Source organism: Lynx canadensis, chromosome C1 (genome assembly GCF_007474595.2).
Source record: "Lynx canadensis isolate LIC74 chromosome C1, mLynCan4.pri.v2, whole genome shotgun sequence".
Classification (NCBI taxonomy): Eukaryota; Metazoa; Chordata; class Mammalia; order Carnivora; family Felidae; genus Lynx; species Lynx canadensis.
Window position 1 is genome coordinate 54,802,006 of NC_044310.1, and position 23,721 is coordinate 54,825,726.

Genomic DNA, 23,721 nt, shown 5'->3' on the forward strand with positions numbered 1-23,721 from the left:
AAACAAAGCTTTTCATGACCTAATTTCTAACCTCTGCCCAAACCTCATTTCCTCCCTGTCTCCCCTTTCAATACCCACTGCATTCACACCCACTCACATGCAAACAGTGCCATACTTCCTGTGGTTTCTCAAAATGCCATATGTTTGCTCAGTTCCACACATATGTATATGCTGGGACTTCTTCCTTCTCACCCTCGTGAGATCGTATTCACTGTCAAACTTCAGTTCCAACATCACTTTTTCAATGAAACCCTCCCTGACCTTTCCACTTGCTTTGTACATTTACCTAGAGAATATATGTAAAACACATAGTAAGTATGCAACAAATAATGGTGATGGAGGTAATGCTGGTAGTGAATATTGTTGATGCTAATATTAGCCCACTGAACTGTAACTCCTTGAGGACAAAGATTATATGTAATTTGACTTTGAATCCCCAGAACCTACCATAGTGTCATATACATAGTAAATAGTAAATAGTAAGCACAAGTAAATAGTAAGCACCCTCGTGACCTAATCACCTCCCAACAAGTCCAAGATACAGAAAGCCAAGGGAAGGCAGCACAAGAAGAGACTTGCATGAATGAGAATTGCCAGAGAAAACTTTATTGAGGAGGAAGATACACAAAGGGTAGGGTTTTTTTTTTAACGTTTATTTATTTTTTAGAGACAGCATGAGAGGGGGTGGGGAGACAGAGAGAGGGGGACAGAGGATCCAAAGTGGCCTCTGCACGGACAGCAGCCAGCCCGATGTGGAGCTTGAACTCAAGAACTGTGAGATCATGACCTGAGCTGAAGTCCGATGCTCAACCAGGCGCCCCAAAGGGTAGATGTTTTAATAGCCAGAGAAGATTACAGAAGTTACTGAAGGTAAAAGAAAAAAAGCATAATATGTAATCTGCGTTAGGGTGGGGAAGAATAAATGTGTTTTGTTTGATAAGAAGGAGAAGCAATGATCGCCAACACAAATACTTTGTCATTACGAAAACTTTACTGTTCAGTACCATGCCTAGACAGCAAACAGCAAAAACAACAATGTTAAATTTTGCTCCTTTCAGAAACCTCAAGTTCTATCAAAACCATAAAAGAAAATGCTTCCTTTAGACAAACTATATGGTATAATGGGGGAAAACATGAGCTTTATAGGACAGCAAATCTAGGTTTGAATTTTAGTTTTGCCACTTAACTGTTACTTTGGGCAAGTCCCTCATCGCTTTGAGCTTTAGTTTTCTCTTCTATACAATGGAAATCATAATGGTTATCCTAAAGGGCTTTTGTGGGATTCTTGTAAGGTATCTAGCACAGCACATGGTATATAACAGGTCCTCAGTAAACATGAGCAGCACTGTGACTGTTTATAGTGCAAATTGATGCATTTGTGTGTCTGTGTTAAGTCAAGGTGTACCTTATGGCATGTATGTTTTTGGACATGTAAACTTGAGCCTACTTGATCTGAAGTTAATTGGGCATTTCAAAACAGAAATAACCCAGGAAAGGACAATGTGTAACGTGATACTCCATGGCCATTTGTCTCTTTAAAATAAAGAAACGCAAGAAGTTTTGAGTGTGTGGGCATTTGTGTAGGGTAAATGCTGAAATAAGAAGCTAGTAAGTTTTCTTTAGTAACTAACCTGCTGTACAAACTGTCATTCAAATACTGCCTTACGCTTTATTTAAAACACTGAAAACCCCCTCTGACTTTATTTTCTGCTTGGATTTTTTTATGTAGAAAAATACACAATTGAATTAATTTCAAGTGTGTTTGTTTGTAAACCAGCCAAATATTTCCTTTTAAATACTTGAGCTCTATGTTAAATATACACACATGGTTCTTAGCACGTTATGTGTTTTCAGTAATAGATTTCATCCTTTTATCCTTTAATGGACTTTTAGTTCCACACATATTAATATGTCTCCTATGTCCATAATAAATGAAAGTTTTCCATTTCATGCAGGTTCTTCCAGGGGACCCAGCCCCCTGACCATGGGAGCCCAGGACACCCTCCCTGTTGCAGCGGCATTTACAGAAACAGTCAATGCCTACTTCAAAGGAGCAGATCCAAGCAAGTAAGCCTGGGGCTTGGTCCACTGGATTCTTTCCAAACTCTATCCCATTCACTGGGAGACACCTTAATTATAACTATTTCATTCCTTATCCTAAAACCAAGAAAAAAATTTTGGTTAACAATAACAGCATACCTAGAATGGAGGAGAAAATTTAATTAGAAATATTAATTCATTGCTTTTTTAAAAACGTGCCAAAGGACCAATAATCTATTATCTTACTATCCAGAAATCTCTGGTTCAGTTTTGAATGCAAGTTATAGACAATCCTAACCCAACCACGTAGACAGTGAAAACACTTGTTATCTCACAAAAGTAAATGTCTAGATCATGTCTTTATTGTCTTAGTTTGTAATGGATCTGAATCATTCACATATAAGCTGAAACATGGTGCATTGGAATGAGAACCTGGAACAAAACACATGGCTGTGTTCATAACACAGAGATTAGTAAGAAGACAGGTTATATGTTATCTATACAAAGAAAGGAGAAAATGGCCAAAAAAATTATAATCACGGCAAAGTAAACTCTTGAGAAAAATGCAGCACTCTACTCTGTAATTCCATGAGCCTGATTTCACTTATTTCAGTACATATTGAAGGTGGACTTGACGCGAATGCATATATAATATGGTTAAATATTTTGCCTTTCTATAAGGAGTTCCATAGATACAGTTCAGGAAGTTTATGGATTCCCTGAAAATTATACCATTTATCTTATGTGTGTGCATAGTGCGTTTGTTCATAGAGAGGATCTACAGCATCCATCAATTTCACAAAAAGGTTTATGACCCAAAAAAAAATTAAGACTGATTATTAGTCTATACTGAAAACAAAAGACCAAAGTCAAACTGGCTTTCAAGTGTATCACTAACACAATTCCAGGTCTGAATGTGATGGGTAAAAAAAGGACAAATCTAAGTGAGGAAAGAATTGCTTTTTATTTTTTACTTATAAGGACCAGGACTTACAAAACCTTAGTATCCATGGAAATAAGAATTAGAAAAATAATAAATGTTAACACAGGACCCTAGACTATTTATGAAAAATTTTGAAACAGCGATAATTAACTATAATGAAAACTTGGATCTCCACATATATTTTAAGTGGGAATTTATATGAGTAATTGTGATTCCTCTTTACACTTCAGAAACACTAGTTTTTTTTTAAGTCTAAATCTAACAATATTATGCTGGACAACATGATTAGTAACTCTACCTTAGGTGTTCTATCTAGCCAGCGGGATCTATCAACTTCCCTAAATGTTATGTCCTTTTCAACAACATTTAGATTTTCTTCTAGGCCCAGACTATTGTAGAAAAACAAACACTATGGACTCTGGTGTTTTAGTCCATTTGGGATGCTATAACAGAATACCATGGACTGAGCGGCTTCTGAACCACAGAAGCCTATTTCTCATAGTTCTTGGGGCTGGGAAGTCCCCAAGACTTCCCAAGATCAAGGCTCTAACAGATTCAGTATCTGACCAGAGCCAGCGGCATCCTGGTTCATAGTAACCTTAAATGGGGGTGGGGGAGGGAAGCTAGGGAGCTCTTCGAGGTCGCTTTTATAAAGGCACTGATCTCATTTATGAGGGCTCTACCCTCGTGACCTAATCACCTCCCAACAAGCACCATCATATTGGAGATCAGATTTCAGTATATACATTTTGGAAGAACACAAATATTCAGCCTGTAGCACTCTGGTTTCCCCCATGTCTTCTCTCCTTCATTTTCAAAGCAGGATGGTAATTTGCCACATCCACATATCAATAGGAATTAAAAACTACTCTTACAGAGTATGCATTTGAACTGTTAGAGCACTTAAGCACCATGTGCTTAAGTTGTATACATACTTCACATACACATACTTGTATTTCTGTAGACTCTTCTTTGAACAATTTGTATAACTTTCTGTAATACCAGTTCTAAGGATTATACTTATTATTGACTGACCTACCTATACCTTAGAAAGCTCAGGCTCATCAGACTTGAGAAAAGTGGGAAAAACACACCTTTAAAAGAATAAGAAAGAGTAAAAAGTAGTCAGGAGAGATGTCTATACCAGCATGAAAAACACTGGGAATCACCCAAGAATGAATTCTCTTTTGTCTGCTTACTCATTGGCTTTCATTCATTAATTTATTCAGAGAGACCTAATTGGTGGTAGGAGAACTTCCATTTTTGCCCCCTAAAATCTTTTGTCAAAATATCACTCCTCTGCTCAAACCCCTCCTGTCTTGTTCAAAGCAAAACCCTAATGCTTTAGAATAGTCTATGAGGCTCTACATTATCTGTCCTTTGGGACCCTTCCCCCATTTCAGCTACCACCTCTTTGATCTTGTCTCCATCACTGGCATTCTTACTCACTCCACTCTACCCACACTGGGTTTATGGCTGTTCTCTGCCATTTGGCCAACCTCGTCTGCATCTAAGGGTCTCAGCATTTGTTGCCCTTTCAGCCTGGGTGAAATCTCCAGCTACCTGGGTGATTGCCCTCACACCTCTTTCAGGATTCTTCAGCAGATTTATCAGAGCCCTTCTCTGTCCACCCTATGCAAATAGCAACATTTCTTCCTACCCACTGTCAGCTCTTTCTCCCAACCAACCTCACTTTCTTCCCCCGTCCCCCATTGTCCTTCTCTCTAATTAACGTGCTGCATGTTTTCAGTGTCCACTGTCTGTCTCTTCCCCCACCAGAATGAGAACTGGGACTTTGAACATTTTCTTCATTCTTATATCCTCAACACCTAAAGCAGGATCTGGCACAATTGTTGAATAAGTTGAGTTGAATGACTCCCCTAGTACTTACAGAATGGCTGCTATGTGCCTGCCATTGTACTAGACAGGGGTTATATTGGTGATGAAGACAGTTGATTTGGAAAATAAGACTTGTGCATACATATAATACAAAGTCCACTGTAGAAGAAGTGTAGTTATGGTGCAAGGGGGGCTAAGAAGCTTTTAATAATCTTCCTTAAATCCTAAGGAGTGGTGTAGTAACCTACCAGTCACTTTGTAGGTCTGTGCCTATACCAGCTGGATTCTTCATCCTGTTTCAATTTGCCCAGCATGCTAGAGCACATATGTGGGCACGTATGCACCTGTGATGCTGGTATCCATGACCTTGGCATTCCAGTGATGTGGCACTTGAGCCAAAGCAATATTAGTGTTTTTCTTATGTCCTTCCAAATTAACTGAGTCTTTGACTCTTAAACAATTGCATATACTGAGTCTGTTTTCAATTATATTGCCATAAGTAGTTGCTGTATATATTGCATTATTGATAGATGGGAGATTCAATAATTTCATTGAAATTATGAGATCCGAAATTTATGAACAGATCATGAAGTGACATCCTTCTAAATTTAATTTCAGCTCCAGGCAGTGAATCATTTTAATTGCTGCTCCTTTGTTATTCACTTTCAAAGAAACAACCCAAGTTCAAAACTTCTATCCTGGGGTGAGCAGGGGAGGAGGAGGAGGAAGTCAAACACAGCACCACATAGAGAAATGATACAGAAAAGGCACAGGCTTTTGCCTGTGGTTCCTTCTCATCCTGGACCCAAAGCCTTCCCCATTTGCTTTCAGACCATATATTGGAAACAGAAATCTACCACTTTAATTATTATATAGTATGATATATGATCCATTTGAGTATAGTTATACTCTTTCTTGGAGTATTCAGAACACCTGTAATAGGCATTTTGATACCCGGGTCTTTCTCGGTCTCTCATAGGCAGAGAACTCCTTGACTTCTGCTGTTGGCTGGGGAAATACATCTCCCATTATCCACTCCTATTTGAACAACCCAGGCACAAGGGGTTAAGTCTTTATTCCCTTGGAAATAAACATGTTTCTGTGTTATGTGCTCTCCTTCTCTTATCATCATATTTCAATTATTTATCTAAGTGTCTGCCTCCCCACTTAAACTGGAAGTTTGGGTGAAGACCACGTCTGTCCTGTTTCTCCCTGCCCATTCTAGGGCACTACATAATAGCTGGTACACTGCATAGACACTCTCTATATGGATAATGTTAAGTGTATGAATTTATTTTAACATTTTATTGAGTTCCTACTCTGCACTAGATTCTGTGTAATTTGCCCCCAAGACATAGCGCTCGCTTTATAATCATGGGTAAGATATGTGCAAAAAAACCTACAAAACTGTTTTAAAAAAATCCGTACATCTATCCAAGGAACCTATACAGGAAAAACTAAGGAAGGCCGAATAAACAAACTGTGAAGGAAGGCTTCAGAAAGGTCTGCCTTTGAACCGAGTCTGGAAACATGGAAAGGAGTTTGCCTAGTACCCAAACCAATGAAAGGGCGGACAGCTGCACATGCACAGAGGAGACTGTGGGCTTGGTTATTAAAGCAGTGCATGAGGGGCGCCTGGGTGGCGCAGTCGGTTAAGCGTCCGACTTCAGCCAGGTCACGATCTCGCGGTCCGTGAGTTCGAGCCCCGCGTCAGGCTCTGGGTTGATGGCTCAGAGCCTGGAGCCTGTTTCCGATTCTGTGTCTCCCTCTCTCTCTGCCCCTCCCCCGTTCATGCTCTGTCTCTCTCTGTCCCAAAAATAAATAAACGTTGAAAAAAAAAAAAAAAAAGCAGTGCATGAAAGTCATGTTTATGTGAGCCTTGTACTTCTTATGACCTCACATATGTCAAACTCACACACTTCCTAACCAAAATTGGCCAGCATTTCTGTTGGATGGCTAACATGGTACTGCCTGTGGCAATAGGGAGAACCCAGTTTAGAAGTCACTTAGCCAGATGACCTTGAAATTTTGCCATTCTTGACAAATGTTTCATTTGTGGGGATTCTCATGATTTCGAATTTTGTTCATAACATGAGTTTGTTAATATTTCCATATTGCAGTATTTTCGATTTCCATAATTCAAGCTCACGTGCAATGTCGCCACATTGCATACTGATAAGAACAGTCGTTAAAGTTAAACAAATATTTTCCTTTAGTGAGTATGGGTTGAAAATATTCATTTTGTGTAGAAAATTTCAGATCTGGAAATAGATACTGGATGAATTAATAAGTCAGTAAAGTTCTGAATGGATGAATCACTAAATCAGCAAATAAATTATAAATCTGTGACAGTTGACATGCAGTACAGAAATGTAATATACATGAAGAAGCTTGGTGCTTCTTTTTTTTTAACTTTTTTTTAATGTTTATTTATTTTTGACAGAGAGAGAGAGACAGAGCATGAGTGGGGAAGGGTCAGAGAGAGAGGGAGACACAGAATCCCAAGCAGGCTCCAGGCTCCGAGCTGTCAGCACAGAACCCAACACTGGGCTCAAGCTCAGGAACTGCGAGATGATGACAAGAGCCAAAGTCGGTCTCAACCGACTGAGCCACCCAGGCGCCCCTTGAAGCTTGGTGCTTCTTACCTGGTTTATATTCGCTACTTCTTTCATCAGCCACGCGACACCATGAGCCCTTTGAAGACAAGGCTGTTTTGCTGATTTTTAAATGTCCTCCCCACTCAAAACAAACAAACAAACATTACATGATTAGGAGTCAATAAATGTTTATTGACTAAATAATGCCACTGCCTCCCCTCGCTGACTGGCTTTCAAAAGAGAAACTTTATCCCTCACCAAGACACCACTTACACCTCATTTTGAACAACCTGGAAAAGTCACTGAGCAGATCCCTTACCAATTGAAAAACATTTCAGCCACTGCTGCTGACAACAATGTACTGAGGGATGGTGGGTACTGAACTCTGATTTAACAAATGCTCTGACTAATTATTGTTTTCTTCTGAAGTCGTGAAATAGTATTCTGCACATCCACATGTTGAAAAGCATTGAGAATAGACTCAGCTTAAGGGGAAGTCTGGGCTCAGCCCCAGTAATTAATGCAAGGTTTATGTAGCTGAAATGCAGAAAAGGAAGACAGCAGAACTGGCATCCAAAGTGGGGAATCGACAGTACTCTCCAGAAGAGATGGACGTGCAAACTGCCAGAAACCAAAATTTTCACCCAGAGCAATGCAGGGTTATGGATGACCATATCTGAATGAGGGGAGAGAAGGGGAACATGGCTACCTTAGGAAGCTTTCCTGCCCTCCACCCTTGACCTCAACCTGGCCTCATACATAAGAGTCTGTAGCAATTCTTCCCATAAGCTATTTTAACTATGCACCAAAGGCCATCTCCCCTGAGACACATGTGTCTCAACAATCACAGTTACACAGCATACAAAATGACTACGGGGCAAATGGCGCTCCCTGTGCTCAGATGTTGAGCAGAGTTTCCATCTATTAATCTCAATTTCCCTAGAAAGTACAGTCCTGAACTTAAAGTTATAGAACTAGTACAAGGGTAAGTTATCCAGATGTAAAGGGAAGTCGTAAAGAAGTTCACTCAGTTTAAATATTTACTGTTTCCTAAAGAAGAACAATCCTTTTGAGGTTTCTGCTTCTGGCCAGTGTCGTAACAGGGACCGATTTATCTTTTTACCTGAAAATGCCTTGAAAGTGGACAAAACATGTGAACAATGATCTGCCAGACCCTGGATCTCAGGTAAAGGACAGTGACCCCTGAGAGGTGAGGTGTGCCATATGAATGCCTAGCTTTCTTCCTTAAGTGTTTTCAGACATGATACGGGGGAAGCCCAGCACACTCCCAGCTGTTAACGAGGAGGTGTCTCACCGAGGCATACTCCACAGCAAACTGACTTGGGGGTGGCAGAGGAAGCTAATGGCCACGTGGTGGGTACTGCAGGTCACCATGCACTGCAGAAGCTGGCTGTGGAGAAGGAAGGTGTGCACGTGACAGGAGACTGGAGCCAGAGAACCCACCTACATTGCAGGATCTGGGCACTGGGGCAGCCCAGACACATGCACTACAGGGGCCAGATGCTGGGGAAGCTGCCTGTACCACCAGGCACTATCAAAGCCACATGGGCTGCAGTACCCACACACTGGGGATGCCACGTGCTCTGCAGAGGTCCCACACACAAGCTTCCGGCACCGCAAGAGCCTGGCACCAGGTATGCCCTAAGTACTATGGAAGCCAGCCTAGCAAGTACCCAGGAACGGGGAAGGAAAAATCTTTTTCCTGCAATGTCTTTTTAGCGCCCTCTACTGACAAAATTTAACATAGTGCCTGCTGGCAAAGAAAAAGTATATACAAAGGGCTCAATAATTTTCTCAGTGCAGGCAATAAAGGGTGAATTGGAACTACATTGATTTTATATAGAAATTGACACCATGATTTTAAATTTCATATTGAAGTGCAAAGGGACTACAGAAGCGAAAACAATTTTGAAAAAGAACAAAGTTGGTGGATTAATGCTACTTGATTTCAGTGTGATCCAGTGATTCTCCTCCGACATTTATTTGCCAAGAGATATGAGAGCATATGTCCATACAAAGACTTGTACAAACATATTCACCACAGCTTTATTTGTAATACTTAAAAACTGGAAAGAGTCCAAATGTTTTTCAACAAATTAATTGATTAAAAAAAAAACAAAACCCCTGTGGGCTAGCCATATGCTACACAGCAATAAAAAGTCATGAACTATTGATGCATACACTACATAGATGAATCTCTAATTACAGAGTGGAAGAAGCCAGATGAAAAAATTACATACTTTATGATTCTGTTTACATGAAATTCTAGAATGTGCAAACTAATAGCAGTGTCAGAAAGCTATGTTAGCAATTGCTTAGGGATAAGGAGAAAAGCAGCAGAGAGGGATCACAGAAATGTGTGAGGCAAATCTTAGGGGTACTGGGTATTTTCCTTAACTTGATTGCATGAGGGCTTCACAGGTATAAAATATATAAAAAATTATGGAAGTTTACACTATAAACGAGTGCCATTTATTGTATGTCAATTGTGCCTCAACAAAACACTTTAAAAAAAAGTTATTCTTCCTTTCAAATTATTATCTTATTGTGCTAACTTGTATGACTGATTTTTACAGTTTCAACCGAATAGACATAGAATAAATATATAGTTAAATGGAAGCAAGGAGTTTACCTCTTCAGTACAGAAAAGAACATATTCAAGACATCAATCATGTTACTGAGAACTAAAATAAGACCCAGTCAATAGTGTGATAATGTTGTGCGTTTGATTTTATTATCTTCAAATATGTTGCCAAAGATTCAGAAATCAGAGACCAAAATAACCACCAAAATAGGTGGTTCTATTGTGAGGTGAACAGATAGACATTTCTACAGAAAGAGAAAGGCTGCATTTTTCTTACAGTTCAAAAGCACATTCAACAGATGGCGATTTTTTGGGATAAGTGTTAACACAAACCTTGCATTCTCAGGTCTTGGAAATGATTTAGTAGTTGACAGCGGAATTGTTTAAGAGCTTACCTTGTGTCTCTCCTGCTATTGTACTATTGTTACATAAATCATTTCTTTTTCCCAACTGTTTTGATTCACAGCTTATTGACCTGGGCTTCCTCTCTCTCTTTCCTCTCATGTGTTTTGATATGCCAGATGTATCGTGAAGATTACTGGAGAGATGGTGTTGTCTTTTCCTGCCGGCATCACCAGACACTTTGCCAACAATCCATCGCCAGCTGCTCTGACTTTTCGGGTGATAAATTTCAGCAGGTTAGAACACGTCCTGCCAAATCCCCAACTTCTCTGCTGGTAAATATATTTTGCACAAATTTTTTAGAGATGTGTGTCGCTTAGCACTGGATACTTAGATGAAGGATATACCTTAGCAAGAAAATAGCATGGTAGAGAAATTACCGCTACTCAGATATGTTTGTAGATTCAACCCAGAAGTTTGCTACCTGTAAAAATCTTTTGTATATAATCGTGTGTAGATGCTTATATGTATTCTAACGGCCAACCATCTCAAGGGGCTGAAGAGACATTTAGAGTAATAAAAGCTGTATCAGTGACAGTTTGTTTATTCATTGCCATCAGTAAACAATGGATGAGGAGAGTGGGAAATGAGCCCAATAAAAGGACTAAAATCCATTTGTTGTCTTAGCATCTTTTAAAGTCAAATGATATTTGAACTGTGAGCTCGTCTTCACATGAGCTTGAAAGTCTTTTTCGTGAAATACATAATTTTGCAGTAATGGTGATTGTTTTAATGGAACTGTACATGTATTCAAAGAAGCTAATGTGAATTTGTTTATATAAATATTCTATTCACATTTTCTAACTGTTAAATCTGAACATGGACCTATCATACCTACATGCATGTGGGTTCACACAAACATACACGTGTATGGAGCTATTAAAAATGATCAACTATACAAGTTAATTACCGGCAATGAATGAGACAAAAAACTGTCATTCTTGACAGCTTCTTATCATTAAGTCCTGATATTTTACTCAAAAATCTCTCTCTAAAGTGGCCATTTTTTTCTCTTTACTGTGACCTCCCTGTCCAAGTGACCACTGTCATTTTCCTGGACCACTGAAAATGCTTTCCTTCTTCTCTTCCTGCATCCAAGCTTGCCCCCTTACTGCATTTTTTACACAACAGCTGAGTCACTTTCTGTGAGGTGAACCAGGCCATCCTCACGTATAATCCTCAAGTGGCTTTGCATTGCGTCTGTACCTGAATGCAAACTTGTTACCACTGCCTTTGAGACCTAGAGTCGTCTACCCTTGCCTGCCTCTCTGTTACCATTTCCCACCGTCCTGCCTCAGAATCCTGGTAGCTCCAGCCAGGCTTGCCAGGCTTAAGAACAGGCTGGGATTTGTGTGCTTGTTTCCTCCGCCTCTGATACTATTTCTGTCCCTCTTCACCTGACCCTGACTCACTCTTCAGATTTCAGCTCTGCCTTGTCTCCCTGGACCATTCCACTCCTCTTCCACCCCCAACCCCCATTCTTAAACCAAATATGCCCTCTTGTTATTCCCTCTCAAGGTATCCTTTTCTTTCCCTTGTTGCTCTTGCTAGAATTAATAATTATATATCTGTTTGTGTTTCTTCATTCATCCATCTCCCCCACTAGACTGTAAAATCCATGAGAGAACGGAACACATCTCTTAGTTCACCACCACATCGTCAGTACCTTCCACTACACCTGGCATCTAGTAAGGACTTAACTAACATTTGTTCAATGAATGAACAACTCAACTATCATTTAAAGAATTTAGTCAAGCTGGGTATTTATGTAGAAATAGCTAAAGGTTGTTGGTATTTGGAATTTAAGGACCAACATCGTTGCTTTCTTCACTGAGACTTGTTCGCTCAGTGGTGACAAAACAGTCACAGATCTGTCAGGTGACTACCAAGATCACCTCCTCCTCTTTGGTCCTTGTGATGGTTTAACTGGCAAACTTGATTCCAGGTTTAAAAGTGTGGAAATATATGGTCTCGCATTAAATGAAAAATAAACGTAAAACAATCAAGACTGGAAATCAGAAGCTTGTTGTTTCACTGTCCCACTCTGTTTTTGACGTTCACATTGAGCCAGTTAATTTTATTTGTCAAGGTTCCTCCGTCTGAAATTAGGAGTTAGGTGCCATCATCTCACTGGTTTGTTAATCAGACGAGTGTGGGTGTTACAGTTTTTGTTGCATTTTTAGGCCATTATGTGGCCAGGTTTTTAATCATATATGCAAGAGTTTTATACTTATATTAATATATCAGTCCTAGGAATTGAATTAAATAACACCCTGAGTATGTTTTTGCCTGACACAGTATTATATAGACCCTTACCTTACTATTATTATCTGCTAAAACAAGAATAAAAAATACTCATTTGGACCTTACAAATTCTAAATATTTGATTATTGTGTCAGGGCTGTGATTGGTAACTCATGGCCATGTAGCTTATGTGGGTTTGTTATGCGGGACTGCTCTAACATCACTACTACCAGCCCTAGTTTTTAAAAGGCAACATACGCGAGTATTTTTCTCGATCACAGTACAAGCCTTTTAACATCTATTGCCTTAGACCAGCCAATTCTCTCATTTATGTGTTCTGAAAGACTTCATTTAGGTTCGCAGCTTGGCACCTGAACACCTTTGGGTTTGCAACCCATTGACAGGGACCAAATTGAAGTTTACTTCTACTTTCCCATTATGAAAGGGGTTTGCTTGTAAAGAATATTCGGGAACAACCGTGAAGCCAATCATAAGACTAAAGAATTCTCAAGACTTCTTGAGCATTCAAGAATCGCCTCTCCAAGTAACTGGCATCTCTATCTGATTGACAAAGCTTTCTTGAATATTTATTAAAGCAAGTTCTCTGAGGAATTATCGTAGATATATGACTTAGCTTAATTTGTTATTAAACTTAGAAAATACATTTCTGTAAAAAATAGTGTCATTGAAATTTTCCCAACTATTCAGATCTGCTTAGTACAAATTAATGACATGTTACTGGATATTCATTCTGTACCTCTATTTTGGTACAGTGGGAAAGTATGACCTACAGTATACTGACCTGGGCTGGAATCCTGACTGTTCTTATTAGCTGTTACCCATAAGCAAATCACTTAATTTCACTGACTCTCTATCACTCTTATCTCCAGCCTCTGCGTAACTTGGATGCTCTTAGGTAATACAAGTTTAGACAGCCCTCATCAGCATCCTTAGCTCAGCTTACCCAGGGGCAATGTCTCAGGGGCCGGGAATCTTTTCCATCCACATCCCACATGCCCACAGTTGTAGAGCTTTGTTTTGTCCTCAACAACCTATACCAGGGCCCAGCAGAATTCACATGGGTCATGCTGAGACTGAGCCCCCCACAGCCACTCCCTCCTAACAGATCAGTAGCAGTTTTAAAGCCCTGATGTTTTTTTGACTCATTCTCTTAATTTGCTTGACTTTTGGAGGCTGGATCATACCAACTTACTTCTGGCCTGCCTTCATCACTTTATTACTGTCATCCTTCTGTCTTCTTAACCTCTAATTTCCATTCAGTAAGTGAGTTGTATGTCAGGTTACTGAATTACTTGGGCCCTCAGTTTCCTTATTATGTGAAAGTGAACAGAGGCTGCTCACACTCTTGACTGATTCCATTTGTCATTGAGACAAGCATTTTCAAGATACATTGGGTGACTGACGTATAGAGAGACACCTGAACAAAGCTAACAAATCTTTAAGAATACCAAATTCCTGGGGCACCTGGGTGGCTCAGTCAGTTGGGCAACTGACTTTGGCTCAGGTCATGATCTCACAGCTTGTGAGTTCAGGCCCCGCGTCGGGCTCTGTGCTGACAACTCGGAGCCTGGAGCCTGCTTCGGATTCTGTGTCTCCCTCTCTCTCTGCCCCACCCTTTCTTGCTCTCTGTCTCTCAAAACTGAATAAACATTAAAAAAAAAAAAAGAATACCAAATTCCTGAATTCATCATGACTACATCTCTTTATTGTAACTACCATGATTATTATCATTTAAATTCCAAGACCATCTTGTAAGTGCAGTGACTATTTTCTGATCTGGATGTTCTCAGATAAAATACCATGGTAGTTTTAGGATCACCCTTTTCTCCTCAGCTGGAGATAAAGACTGTGTTTACATTTGGCCAAATATTTAACTCAGTAATTTCTGAGAAACTACTGTTCACGTCAATTAAGAAAAAAAAAAAATCAATGTACCCAGCTCCTTGATTGCATTAACTGACTAATTCAGAGGAAACTGTGGTCATGTAGAAAGAGCTATTAAGTTTGTGTTAATAAATAATTCACTCTTTAAAGCAACCAGTTATCATCAGGATTGGTTGATATTTTTGGGCACTCACTGAAATTCATAGCAATACAATCATACTTCCTTATGTGTATTAATCTCTTAACATAATACCATTTAGAACTGCAGTTGTACTAAAGCTATAGTACTGTTAGTAACATGATCTCTATAGATTGTCATAGATGGATATAGAAATCAGATGACACTTTGCTAAGATGCTTCTTTGAGTGGATAATATTTGTCACAAGATGCGACTCAACAATTTTTTTTCCCAACTGAATAGCGATAACACTCAAAATGATGCCAATACCAAGGAATTCTGGGTAAACATGCCAAATTTGATGACTCACTTAAAGAAAGTGTCGGAACAAAAGCCCCAGGCTACATATTATAACGTGGACATGCTCAAGTATCAGGTAAGCCTATTCATACAGTCAGGGTGTCTCTTCCACATTATAATTGTGTATTCTAATATGCCTAACATTAAATAAAAGAAAAGAAAATAACATTCCTTTTAATCTAACTTAAAAGCTATAATTTATAAGAAAATAGAAGCTTAAAAGGCTACTTGGAGATTATAAAAATGAAGTTGCAAGAAATTTCAATAGAGATTGAATCCTATGAATTTTAAAGCCTGTGGGATTTTTCTTTTAAGTCTCCATCCCATTTGTCATTAAGTGAACCTAGAAAGCAGGCAGAATTCACCTGCTGCAACATGAGGTGGGTGTAAAGTATTAAAGTGTAGGCAAGAAACTGAATTCTGGAATTAAGTCAGCTTCCTACTGGCCACTGACTTTAGACACTTAATCTCCCTGAACCCCTGTTTCCTCATCTGCAAATAAGGATAATAGTGATTCCTACCTAGATTTTTTTTTAATTAATTAATTAATTTATTTATTTTTATTTACATCTAAGTTAGCTAAAATATGGCGTGACAATGATTTCAAGAGGAGAATTTAGTGATTCATCACTTACACTTAACACCCAGTGCTCATCCCAACAAGTGTCGTCCTTAATGCCCCTTACCCATTTAGCCCATCCCCCCCACCCAAAACCCCTCCAGCAAACCTCAGTTTGTTCTCTGTATTTAAGAGTCTCTTATGGTTAATCTCCCTTCCTGTTTTTATATTCTTTTTCCTTCCCTTCCCTTATGTTCCTCTGTTTCGTATCTTAAATTCCACATATGAATGAAGTCATATGATATTTGTCTTTCTCTGACTGACTAATTTCGCTTAGCATAATACCCTCTAGTTCCATCCACGTTGTTGCAAATGATAAGATTTCATTCTTTTTGATCACCAAGTAATATTCCATTATATATAGATATCTATCTATCTATCTATCTATATATCTATATATATATATCTATATACTACATCTTCTTTACCCATCATCCATCGATGGACATTTGGGCTCTTTCCATAATTTGGCTATTGTCGATAGCGCTGTTATAAGCACTGGGTGCATGTGCCCCTTTGAAACAGCACTCTTATATCTTTTGGGTAATACCTAGTAGTGCAATTGCTGGGTCATAGGGTAGTTCTATTTTTAATTTTTTGAGGAACCTCCATACTGTTTTCCAGAGTGGCTGCACCGGTTTGCATTCCCACCAGCAATGCAAAAGGGTTCCTCTTTCTCTGCATCCTTGCCAACATCTATTGTTGCCTGAGTTGTTACTTTTAGTCATTTTGACAGGTGTGAGGGGGTATCTCATTGTGGTTTTGATTTGTATTTCCCTGATGAGTGATGTTGAGCATCTTTTCATGTGTCTGTTAGTCATCTGGATGTCTTCTTTGGAAAAGTGTCTATTCATGTCTTTTGCCTATTTCTTCACTGGATTATTTGTTTTTTGGGTGTTGAGTTTGGTAAGTTCTTTAAAGATTTTGGATACTAACCCTTTATCTGATATGTCATTTGCAAATATCTTCTCCCATTCTCTCGGTTGCCTTTTAGTTTTGCTGATTGTTTCCTTTGCTGTGCAGAAGCTTTTTATTTTGATGAGGTTCCAGTCTGAGGACTGTCTTTATTCCATTGGATATTCTTTCCTGCTTTGTCAGAGATTAGTTGGCCATACGTTTGTGGGTCCATTTCTGGGTTCTCTATTCTGATCCATTGATCTGTCTGTTTTTTGTGCCAGTACCATACTGTCTTGATGATTACAGCTTTGTAATACAGCTTGAGGTCCAGAACTGTGATGCTTCCAGCTTTGGTTTTCTTTTTCAGGATTGCTTTGGCTGTTTGGGGTCTTTTCTGGTGCCATACAAATTTTAGGGTTGTTTTTTCTGTGAAGAATGCTAGTGTTATTTTGATAGGAATTGCACTGAATATGTAGATCGCTTTGGGTGGTGTAGACATTTTAACAATATTTGTTCTTCCAATCCATGAGCATGGAATGTTTTTCCACTTTTTTTGTGCATCTTCTTCATTTTCTTTCATAAGCTTTCTATAGTTTTCAGTGTATAGATTTTTCACCTCTTTGGTTAGGTGTATTCCTAGGTATTTTATGGTTTTTGGTGCAATTGTAAATTGATTTCTTTCTGCTGCTTCATTAGTGGCATATAGAAATGCAGTTTCTGTATGTTGATTTTATATTCTGCGACTTTGCTGAATTCATGGATCAGTTCTAGCAGGCTGTTCATGGAGTCTTTGAGTTTTCCACATAGAGTATCATGTCATCTGTGAAGAGTGAGAGTTTGACTTCCTCCTTGCTGATTTGGATGCCTTTTATTTCTTTGTGTTGTCTGATTTCTGAGGACTTCCGACACTATGCTGAATAACAGTCCTACCTAGATGTTTTATAGGTTGTTGTGAGGGATTAATAGCCTAATATATTTCAAAGTATTTGTAAAATATAAGTAGCCCTAGGCCTGCCGTTTTATTTTAAAGTGAGCTCTGAGGAATCCCATTTGTTGTTTAGTTGTGGTCATACTGTTTTCCAACCATCCAAGGAATTGGGTGGGAATCACAGCAAGCATGTTGTGGGATTGCCTTAAAATCTCAGCATGTTTATTTTTTGGCCACCAGGAGCATCCAATCAAAAACACACCTGTACAAATTCAAAAAGCACTTGTCACTGGGTAGAGGAGCCACTGTGAAGTCAAGAACTACCACTGAGATAGAGGGCAGAAACTGGCAGGGAAGGGTCAGTCTGCTGTGCTTCTGATTTACCTTATATAACACATTTTCAAAGCATAGTTCATTTGCAGAGGCTTGTGCCTCTAAAAATATTTCAAGTATAAAAACTTATAATAGTTATCTAACTAAAGTTGTCATTGAAAGCCATGTCTGTCATTTTATAAAAGAACCCATATCTGGGCTTGTTTCTGTAGCAACCACTGCTGCCTTCTGAGCTCAACCTGCCCTCAGGCCCCTTCCCCATGGTGTCCCTATGTGTGAGAAATGCTAGGCCAATAGCCAGCTGTTTATAGTCTTTAAAATTGGCAAAACTCAGACTCCACACAAAAAAACTGGAAGGGCATGGAACGCCTGGGTGGCTCAGTTGGTTTAGCGTCCGATTTTTGATTTAGGTTCAGGTCATGATCTCACTGTTAGTGAGACAGCCCCATGTTGGGCTCTGCTTGGGATTCTCTGCCTCCCTCCCTCTCTCTGCCCCACACCAGCTCACACATGCACACTCTCTCTCTCTAAATAAACTTAAAAACAAAAACAACTGCAAGGGCATAGACGTCACCCACACAGACCCTGCAGTATATGTATGTGTGCTGGTTAAAGAAGTCTCCTAGAGGGGCGCCTGGGTGGCGCAGTCGGTTAAGCGTCCGACTTCAGCCAGGTCACGATCTCGCGGTCCGTGAGTTCGAGCCCCGCGTCAGGCTCTGGGCTGATGGCTCGGAGCCTGGAGCCTGTTTCCGATTCTGTGTCTCCCTCTCTCTCTGCCCCTCCCCCGTTCATGCTCTGTCCCTCTCTGTCCCAAACAATAAAATAAATAAACGTTGAAAAAAAAAATTTAAAAAAAAAGAAGTCTCCTAGAGTACCATCACAGTGAACAATCGAGACATAATAACATTGTGAACTCACTGTGGACCCAGAAATCAAGTTGGTATTTTTGTCTTTAGATAAGACAATATTGGTGATTCTGCAAATGTGGCTTTTCCTTGGTCAAATTCATCGTTGATTCTAGCTAGAATTGACAGGAGACGGTACAATGTACCCATTCTAATTAGAGGACCTGGGTTCAAGTCCTCACTCTGGCAGATCCCAAAGGAGTAATAATAATCTGCTTTGTCTAACTCGCTGGTATGTTGTGAAGAGAAAGTACGAGAGTATCAGCAGGTAATCTGTGTGAAAACACTAATGCTTTTACTAAGTGCTAGGCACTATGCTGACTGTTTCACATAAAATATCTTTGATTTTCCTGACAACTCTAGGGGTGGATATTATTATTATAATTCCCCTTTGGCAGATAAAGAAATAACTAAGGCTCAGAGAGGTTTAGTGACTGGTCCAAGATCTGCTTGTCAGAACTCAGATCCAAGACTAACTCCTTGGCTTCAGCTCCTAACCAGCTCCTAAACACCTCCCTAACTGACCTAAAGTGCATTGTAAACTCTAAAGTGCTATGGAGATTTTATGTTTTTAACCTATAACAATTTACCTGTAGCACCCATCTCTCTTTCACAGGGCACCCTTCACAGTGATAATTTATTGAGGGCTCATTTGTAAACAGCACTGACAACATTGTGACATTTTATAGCTAAGAGTATTCCCATGGGAGATAGTCAGAGCTTCTAGCTTTGTCTCAGATTAGTGGTCGAGTCTTAAATATTCTCTTTGCTATCGTTTGGCAAGGTGTCTGCCCAGGGCATTCAGTCCACACCCCTGAACCTGGCAGTGAACTGGCGGTGTGAGCCAGCAAGCACTGACCTGCGCATAGATTACAAATACAATACGGATGCAATGACAACTGCGGTGGCCCTCAACAACGTGCAGTTCCTGGTCCCCATAGATGGAGGGGTAACCAAGCTCCAGGCCGTTCTCCCACCAGCAGTCTGGTAAGGAGACCCCAGTCCCCTTCCTCTTTATCAATGGGCTCTTTCTGGGCAAAGGGATCACAGACTTCTTAGCATTTGTGTTTCCTACAGGAGGAGATCACAGCAGGCCTATGTGTCAGGGTTCAGAGCAGGAAACAGCAACCATTCTGTTCTGTTATTTTAAGCAGAAAATGATTTAACACAGGGATTCATATGCTCACACGATGGTGGAAGTGCTAGAGGAACAAGCTTTAGGCTGGATCTCCAAGAATGTTTCCCAGAACACTGCAGAACTGGCCTGCCAGGGAAGCTGCTACCTCAGCCACAACCAAGAAGCATAGATACCAGGAAGCTGCCCATGGAGCCATTGAATTCAAGAACTCACTGCTGCCATGTTGATCCAAGGATAAGAAAGTTCCTACCGGCACTGCCTTAACTACTTCTCAACACTCACAGAACGGGAGCCTGGGCTGTATGGAGCACTTTGTTAGAAGACCCCCACATCTCAGTTGGGTTACTGGCCAGCAGAAAACAGCCACGAAAGTGACAGGAGAATGGCCTCTGCCTCCCTTCTATCCTCCAAATCTCAAGCAGTGCATGTAATTGGTAGACCCTAACATGCATCTAGGACCCTAACTACAGGGGTGTCTAAGAAATGTAGGGTTTTGTTTTATAGCCTTCTGAGCTATAAAAAGACACCACTAGAGAAGGTATGGGAACAGATACTGAATAGACACTGCGTACCAATAGCAGTTGTTAAAAAGAACTTGTTCTCTTAGAAAAAATTACTCTGGTTTTTCCATGTGATTCTTAGAAGCAAAAAGGAGAACATTAAAAAGAAAGTCAGCCATATGATAGCTCCAACTTAAGTTATCTGGATTAATTGGTTAACATTTCTCATCTGTGTTTTCAGTAGCTGTGTCAAATAACTGCCTGTCTTCTACATGTTTTCCTATCTGACAGTGTTGTGGCTAGTTACAATAAGGAACAGAAAAAAGAGAGAATTATAGATGGATGGATAGATGGATGCATGGATGGATGGATGGATGCATAGATAGGTACGTAGGTAGATAGATAAAGCATAAATTGTAGTTAACATTTTCAAGATTCATTTTTTTAAGTTAGCACTATCTAGAAAAAATATGGCATCCATTAGACAAAAACCTTTGCCTGTGCAAAAGCCTTTTACCTATTTTATTTTTAGGAATGCTGAACAACAGAGAATATTGTGGAAGATTCCTGATATTTCTCAGAAGTCAGAAAATGGAGGTAATGTCATTGTAGGCTTATTTTAATTAATATTTAAGGCTGAAATAACTTTCAGGTATTAGAAAACTATTAGCAAAAATACACTTAGATTGAAAACAAGCAAAATATTTCACTTCGCTTTGGTATATACTTATTTCAACCAATAAAAGCAAATAATTCCTGCATGAATCCTCTACTTCCCCTTTTCTGTCCACCCCCACATCAAACAGACTATTCTTCAGAGAAGAGCTTTTCATGAGACATGTTTTCATTTTGTGTCAGATCTCAACTCTCTGCTAGTTTAGGTATTTCTTACTTTCTTGTGATATTAATCATAGCTTGGAAAATACATTGCCTTCCAAGTATCATGCTCCCAAATTTTGGAGTACCACTTGGCTGAGTTACACTTTCATCAGTGTGCAAAAAGGAGTTCCTTATAATATTTCATGATTAATTTCATTCATTACCATTTTGTCACTGAAACATATACTATTGTCTAGTAAGTTAGATTGTGTATATTAACTTTTGAATACAATTTCCCAAACTATATCCATCATGCTGTGTTGACTGTTATCTTGTAATGATACTCTTTTCTTAGGGGTGGGTTCTTTACTGGCAAGATTTCAGTTATCTGAAGGCCCAAGCAAACCTTCCCCATTGGTTGTGCAGTTCACAAGTGAAGGAAGCACCCTTTCTGGTTGTGATATTGAACTTGTTGGAGCAGGGTATCGGTTTTCACTTATCAAGAAAAGATTTGCTGCAGGTAAGTGGGTATCCTGTGAGTTTCATTTGCAAAAATAGTGTTGCCGTAGCTACTCTTTCTTAAGAAGGAATAGTGTCTGATTTGCTCATCTTCTTTCTTTTCCTCTTCCCCACTCCCAATCCCCATTTCTCATCCCAGTTAGAAAGCAAACCAATTATAGAATGAGGTAAAAATGGGATAATAAACTGGAAATCAGAAATTAGAAAGGCCCTGACTATTTATCATGCCTCTGGTTCTGTTTCTTATGCAGGGATGACCAGTCATTCCCATTATATACATGTATACACTACGGTTAATGGAGTAAATCCTACTTTTACATATATATATGTAAAATATATATATAAGTATATATATATATATATATATATGTAAAATAATACATATGTATACATATATATATGTAAAAAATATATATAAGTATATATATATATATATATATATATGTAAAATAATATGCTATTTGCCTTTGAATTTACCTCTTAACTGAAAACTTTTTCTCCAACAGGACTTCATAGGTTTTAGACTTGTTAGGCATAGCTGAGATCTGAGAAGATCTATCTTTCACTTTAATATAAGTACCCTTAAAGAATCTAGGCCAGGTATCAGCAATGGTTGCCCATGAGCTGCAATGGCCATGAGACAGGTTTTTGGCATATATAATAGTTGGTTGGCAAAGGAGTCCCCAATACTAGGATGATTATACTTATCAATGACTTGCTGGGATAACAAGATATCAATGACTTGCTGGTTTTTATGCCTGCTATAATCGTGTAATTATCAGTTATAGCCCTTTCACTGTCAAAAATGACCCAGGTTATATGGTTACTATTCCTGTAACAAGTTGGGTTCCCACATCCGGGAACAAATCCTCCACCCTATCCTAAAACCTAAACCTCTGCAAAGGATTCATTCACGGAAATGTGAAAAGACAACTTGCTGGGCTGGGAAATTGAAAACTTAAAATATTGCACATATTTGATACTAGTATTGCTCTCCTCAAGATGCAGCGATTAGCTTCTAGTGGTAGGGCAGGAAGAATAAAAATGTTGCCCCCATATAATAATCATGTTATGGAAGGTAACCTGTTGATATGTTGTTTTGTTTTGCAGGAAAATACTTGGCAGATAACTAATAAAATCATATGCAAGGATTTGGAGGATTCATATAATGGAGAACTGTTGTATGAGAAACAGGTTTTAATTTTGGTTTGATGAGAACAAACCAAAATCTGCACTCGGGATATATCTGCTGGAAATGTCAGTGATTTTCAGCAATGATTTCCCTCACACAATACCATGGTGACCAGTCTTACAGTATTTACTTCTAGGTGTAATATTGTTAATGGTTTTAAAATGTAATTATTGTATTTGTAAATTGTACTCATTCCAGTAAGGCAGTTAGACACTTGAGTTTTAGCATTTTACCATTCCTGAAATGGATGTAATTTCAACTGTGGTATGTAAATTTAATAGTAGTACTGTTGAATGGCACAATGCTTACAGAGGTAGATTGCATTTTGTCAATATATAAAATTTAAATATAATATTGATAGCTGTCATAAAGGGGGTGCCACATACAAAGAAAATTAAGTGGAACCAGGAAAAAAAAAACTTCCTTTTCTTCAATCCTTAGTATGTTTTACTCTAGTGCTAAATAAAAGTTCTATCTTCAAATATTTAGTGGGTTAAATTCAGAAACTATTTCAGAAAAAAAAATTCTAAAGTTACAGCATATTCAAGAAAAGCATTAATTACCACTTTTTAAAAAGCTTTTTTTTCAAACTGCAAATTTCATAAAAATGCAAACTGTGTAAACAGGACCTCTTATTTTTATAACTTGTGTAAAAAGGGAAAGCAATTCATATTTAAAGTTTAAGTATATGAAATTCTAACCAAGAGTAGAGAAGATGTTCAAGTCTTAACCTTGCCCCCCTCTCTCTACAGTTTAGCAAATGTGGAGATTTGCTGAGTAATATCAGACTAAAGCCAAAATTGTGATTTTAAAATTT

The 23,721-nt window shown here is 39.0% G+C and overlaps 1 protein-coding gene across 8 annotated transcripts in view; it reads left to right on the forward strand.

Moving 5' to 3' along the window:
• The window catches only part of SGIP1 (SH3GL interacting endocytic adaptor 1), a 199,897-nt gene extending 176,509 nt beyond the window's left edge, over positions 1–23,388 (forward strand). For all 8 annotated transcript variants that reach the window (XM_032594319.1, XM_030326944.1, XM_030326946.1 and 5 more), the window contains 7 exons: positions 1,956–2,067; positions 10,546–10,701; positions 14,998–15,130; positions 19,521–19,723; positions 20,907–20,971; positions 21,549–21,713; positions 22,823–23,388. In XM_032594319.1, the coding sequence (XP_032450210.1) occupies positions 1,956–2,067; positions 10,546–10,701; positions 14,998–15,130; positions 19,521–19,723; positions 20,907–20,971; positions 21,549–21,713; positions 22,823–22,845 (857 nt within the window). In that variant the 3' untranslated portion in view covers positions 22,846–23,388. The remainder of the gene's footprint in view (positions 1–1,955; positions 2,068–10,545; positions 10,702–14,997; positions 15,131–19,520; positions 19,724–20,906; positions 20,972–21,548; positions 21,714–22,822) is intronic.
• Positions 23,389–23,721: the final 333 nt, after the last annotated feature.